At 45.2% G+C, this 5,459-nt stretch overlaps 1 protein-coding gene across 1 annotated transcript in view; it reads left to right on the top strand.

Annotated features, from left to right (window-relative positions):
- The window catches only part of WDR11 (WD repeat domain 11), a 62,512-nt gene extending 57,684 nt beyond the window's left edge, over nt 1–4,828 (top strand). The window contains exons 24-28 of the mRNA XM_019642914.1: nt 461–626; nt 1,126–1,223; nt 1,651–1,796; nt 2,537–2,616; nt 3,868–4,828. Of these exons, the coding sequence (XP_019498459.1) occupies nt 461–626; nt 1,126–1,223; nt 1,651–1,796; nt 2,537–2,616; nt 3,868–4,025 (648 nt within the window). The 3' untranslated portion in view covers nt 4,026–4,828. The remainder of the gene's footprint in view (nt 1–460; nt 627–1,125; nt 1,224–1,650; nt 1,797–2,536; nt 2,617–3,867) is intronic.
- Nucleotides 4,829–5,459: the final 631 nt, after the last annotated feature.

The following is a 5,459-nucleotide window of genomic DNA, read 5'->3' on the forward strand; positions in this document are numbered from 1 at the left end:
CTCTCTCCTCTCACACACACACACATCATAGTGTTTCTCTGAAAGTATAAGTGTAAATTTAGGCTTTCTCTCAAATTAAGACCAGCAAATTTTTTAAGGAAGTGAGACTACATGGTTAACCAGCTTGTCAGCCTGTAATGTTGGCTTCCAGAATGCCAGACAAGGCCTGATTATTTGTTTTGTTTTGTTTGTGTCTCTAAATTGACTGGTGCAAAGCTAGAATAAGCAGTTCCTGGAACACCTAGTTAAACCAGACTGTAGTTTTATTATAACATTTGTCCCAAAGAAGCAGTGAAGCACTTTCATTCAGTTTTTGTGTATGTAAACAAAGCGTTCATAAGCAGTGTTTGAAAATGAAAGTGTCCTTCCAGCTATAAACTTCAGTGTTGCAAATTATGAAGTACAAAGGTTACGTTGGAGGAAAATGACCTCATAATTAGAAGAACTGTTTCTTTATTAGACAGACAGAGCTGTGCAGTTGCTATTGGAAACAAGTGCAGATAACCAGCATTATTATTGTGATTCGCTGAAAGCCTGTTTGGTCACAACTGTCACCTCGTCGGGCCCCTCCCAGAGCACCATTAAACTGGTGGCAACTAATATGATTGCCAATGGCAAGTTGGCAGGTAAGACGTGCTTTGTGGGTGTGTTTGTCAATACTCTGGAAAATCGGGCCCATTCCCCACAAAGGGTTTTGTTATTAGGGATGTTCCCTCCTTTTTTATAGATGCTGGAGAAAGAAAGATTATTGCTAGCTCTTTAGCAGGTAATCATATAATTTAATCATCTAAACCAGAACACTTTTTAAGAATGAAATGAGGCACTATTTCTAACTTCCAAGATAATAGGCATAAACTGGACAAACCTGGGCAAACGAAAACGATGAAAACCAGTGAGATGCTTTACCTGTTTATTTTCTGGACTGTATCGTGTTTCCTACCTGGTTATTTGAGTGGTGACACTGTAGAACTGTGTCTTAGTACTTTATTTTAAAATCTAAGTCAGGAGTGTCTCCAGCAGGTGTATGCACAAGACTAGATGAGGTCAAATGGTGATTTTTCCTTCTAGTGACTTGTCAGAGTGAGAGCTGAGTGTCAATGGAGGGGCTGTCGTTTTGTCTTCCAGAGGGTGTCCAGTTGCTCTGCCTGATAGACAAGGCTGCAGACGCCTGCCGCTATCTGCAGACGTACGGCGAGTGGACCCGGGCAGCGTGGCTTGCAAAAGTAGGTGATTCCAGTTGTGCCTTGAACATTTAGGATAGACATTTCAGTCTCGAACTTTCACTCGTGACTTAGAAGCATTTTCTGGCTGCAAAGCTGCTTTGCAAATATTTTCTTGTAACTCTCATCCTCCTTTATGAGTGTAAATTATGTTTCTTATTGGAAGATGAAGTTTGCAATTAAGAGAAAGCAGCTGGCTCCTCTGCCCTCCAGGGTGTGAGCTCAGACTGTATCCCTGAGGTGTTGCCAGGCTCCGGGCCGTGAGCTCGGGCCATTCCCGCTGCTGGTCGTGGGAGGCAACAGCATCGGGGCCCTGTGCTGATGAAGCAAAGCCAAGCGTGTGTTCACAGGAGCAGCTCCTATTTCGGTGGAAGTAATTTTTTTAATACAGTGCAGAATGTCTTTGTTTTTAACATGGCATCTTTCTCAGGTCCGTTTAAATTCTGAAGAGTGTGCTGATGTCTTAAAGAGGTGGGTTGACCACCTTTGCTCTCCGCAAGTCAACCAGAAGTCGAAGGCCCTTTTGGTCCTCCTCTCCCTGGGCTGCTTTTCCAGCGTGGCTGAGACGCTTCACAGGTACGCCCACAGTGCGGTGGCTGGTCACGGGGCGCACGATTAATCACCTCCTGCTCCCTTGAGGCTCTGCCAGGTGGATGGCAGTGCTCGGTGCCTGGCGTGAAAGGAGACGCATCCATTCTAGATGTGTTTTTAAATACTTAAAGGGACTAGAGTAGTCCATGTCCATTAGTTCTTCATTTGTTCTAGGAGTTATGATATTTTCCTGCCTACACACTGGTCAAACCTAACAGGTATCTATTTCAAAAGAATATAAAAGAAGTCTTTAGAGAATTGAGGACAATTCAGCTTTGAGTAGAGTGACTAAGATGGAATCCAGAGAGCAGTGGGAAGGGTGACAGAAAGTGTGGCAAGTTGGAGATGTCTTCCCTGATCATCTTGAAGAGTAATGCCCATAACTTACTATGGGGAATTTTATTTATTTAAAACTAAGGGAGGGAGGTTGGGGCAAATACGGCAAAAGATTCCTTATTAAATCTGGATGGTGGATGCGTGGATACTTGTCTTAGCTGTAGATTTCTGTGTATTTCAACTATTTCTCATTTTTTAAGTATTACTAAAAAAGAGTCTGGGGTTAGGGACATGAGTGCGCTCCCCTCCTTTACTCTGTAAGCCAGGACTTAGAAAGCTGATAGTGTAACATGCGTACACCGTCTTTATACAGAAATATGCCCTGGGATGGTTCTGCCCCCAAAGCCGGGAATCACAAAGCCTGACTCTCATTTTGTTCCGTTGAGCAGCATGAGATACTTCGATCGAGCTGCCTTATTTGTGGAAGCTTGTCTCAACTACGGCGCATTTGAAGTCAGTGAGGACACAGATATCCTTTGCCTGGATGTGTATGCTGAGGAGGAAGCAAATGACCTGAGTGGGTTGTAGGATTCCTCTTAGTCATGCTGCCTGGGCGGGAACTATTTTACATCTAGAAGGGTCCGTATTCGGAGTCTCCAAAGCCAACAAAGAGGGAGAAGTGGCAGGGAAAGAACCAAAAAGAAGGTTATTGCGTCACTGGTGTCAGCTCTTTGAGGGACACAGAGGCAGGAAGGACTGTAAAAGGGGGGACCGCAAGCTGTCGCATCTTGCTTGAACTTAAAAAGAAGATAAAGGATGTAACTTAGGAAAGGCATAGGCACCTGCTACTTTAAAATGGCACCATTCCAGAATGATGCACTCCATGGAATAAAAGTTTATATTTACCTGGAAAATGTATACAGGAATAAATTAAAAAGACTCACTGTTATCCATAGTGACAGTCCAGTGTGGGGCAAGACACAGCTCTTCAAAGGCATGCGTCATGTAGGCAAGTTGCCGCGGTCCGCCAGTCACCAGGGACATCTCTCTTCTCAGCATCAGTCGAGTCACCTTGTTTTCTTTGAGAAGAATGCGCTTGAGAACACAGCTCCCGTCTCCTTGTGCTTGCAGAGCGCTGCTGGTTTTCGTCACACTTTTTCTTGACTTACTACATTGTGGTCTCATTTCTACAGGTCAGATACTTGGTTTTCTGTGTATATTTTTTACAGAAAATTAAACTAAAACTTACTCAGGCTCACATAGCTAGGCACTGTAAACTTGACTGTAGTTCGAAGGAGCCATTTTGAATGTCAGGGCTCAGTGAAACGGCCATCTGAAAACCCAGATACCTGGAGTCCTGCCTAGGGACGGGCTTTGTAAATGGAAGCTCTCTCTGAAGCTGTATCTGCCCCCAGACTGCCAACCTGTCAAACTTCAAAGTGGCACAAGTTTCTCTTCTGTCATCTCCCTTTTTCCAGTTTTCAGTTGTGTTCAGGTCATGGGAGAATCTGGGAGGATGTTAGTTGGGTCTTCTGGGAGAAGGAGAACCTTTGGACTCAGCTGGTGCTGAGTGGAGTGATGTTACAGATTGAGACGTCGCCTCCCCAGCCAGGAATGGCCGCCCCCTGGGACGGGGTGCCTGCACGCACCCCTCGCTGCCTTCCTGTGGGCACCCTCAGTCCCTCCTGAGCATGGGGCAGAGCTGGCCCTTCTTTGCGCCTGTGGGAGCCTGAGTGGAGTGTACTCACGTCCTTGCCCCTTTTCCTTAACTGTGGTTTACAGAAACTCGTCTCTGCGATATATGCAGATTATGCCCGAAGTTTGAAGAGCCTCGGTTTTAAGCAGGGAGCAGTTCTTTTTGCTTCCAAAGCTGGAGCAGCTGGCAGAGACTTACTGAATGAGCTGGAATCCCCCAAGCTGGAATCGGCTAAAGAGTGACAGGTTAATAAGTGCCAGGGAACCTGACCTCCTAGCCGGGTGGGGCAGAGCATTAGTCTGGCTGTGGTCAAGGTCACAGTGAAGACCGATGGGGATGCCATCCTGGGTCCTGGTGAGCTGTTTCACCACGTTTCTCGTACTCCACGTGCACAGCAGTGTATGAGCACTTATGTTGTTAAAGCAGGTTCTGTGTCCTGTGTTTGTCTCAGAAAAACATGAACACTTCAGATTTTGAAAGTATATGACTTTTTGTGCTTTGGGAAAGAGACCTATAAGAGTCCCTGGAAATAAACTTTTATTTAATTTTTTTAAACTGAAAATTCAAGCAACTGAATTGCTATTCTATTAACTAAATTTAAAGGTGTTTTAAAAATCTATGGTGAAAGAAGTTTGTGAGGCCTATTCTTAAATATGGGCTGTGCCTAGGTTTATATACAATCATTCAGGATACAAACAGAAGTATTTAAGCAGTAAAGATGACTCACCAAAGCATTCCTTGTTTTCTGACCTTGAAAACACAGAACTGTTCATTCCTTAGTTTAAGCAGTTGCTAAACTTTGTAATTTTGGGCTCGTAGGCTCCAAGGGAAATTTTAAGCTTTATGTTTTATTCTAGTATGTGGAGTCTTTGATATTTTGGATTTTACCTCCTTCTGTGATGTATCATGGTAACTTCCTTTTTAAAATCTTTGTGCTTTATCTGTCTTTGTGTTGTAATATGAGATGTGACTTATAAATTATTGTTGAAAATTTGAATGGCTGTAACTTACAGAAATGACAAATAAAAAGGAAATTCTGGCCAGGCCTTTGTGTTCTCTGCTTGTGCATGAGGCCAGCAGCCGTGCGGGCTTCCCAGGGGTCAGTCCCGCTGCCCAGCCCCCAAAGTCCAGGGTGCTTGCTGAACCCAGAGAACCTGGGCCGCGGGGACCCAGGGCTGCAGCACAGAGCAGCACCGGGCACCTGCACCTGGGCAGGTCTGCCTCTGGGTCCCGAGGGAGTGGGGCTCAGTGTGCGGCTGAAGAAGGTGAGGACAGCAAGTGGCCTTCCGACTTGTCCCTCCTGGGTGTCCAGGGTGGTACATGTCCTCATACCTACCAGGAGGTAGGATTTTTAGGTAGAATCATAGGTTCTGCCTCCTCAGCTGAGAAACTGAGACCCATGGAGAAGAAGGGCCTGTCTGTCCCCAGAATGCTTGTTCCCAGGCCGGTGCTTTGCCTAAGTGTCCTAGAGGAAATGCAGGATCCTTTCGTGGGTCCTGTACCTGGTTCCTGTAGCTGGTCTGTTGACTTGTCCTTTCTTTGCCGAGGCAGGTTACAGCAGAATTTGTAAAGGCCGTGGGCAAACGCAGCTTTTTTATACTGTTTATTATTCAATGATTGTCTGGATAGATTTCATTTATTCAGCCACCAACTAGCTAACAGAATAAAGAGTGCTA

The sequence above is a fragment of the Hipposideros armiger genome, unplaced genomic scaffold, assembly GCF_001890085.2.
Source record: "Hipposideros armiger isolate ML-2016 unplaced genomic scaffold, ASM189008v1 scaffold_74, whole genome shotgun sequence".
NCBI classification, from domain to species: domain Eukaryota; kingdom Metazoa; phylum Chordata; class Mammalia; order Chiroptera; family Hipposideridae; genus Hipposideros; species Hipposideros armiger.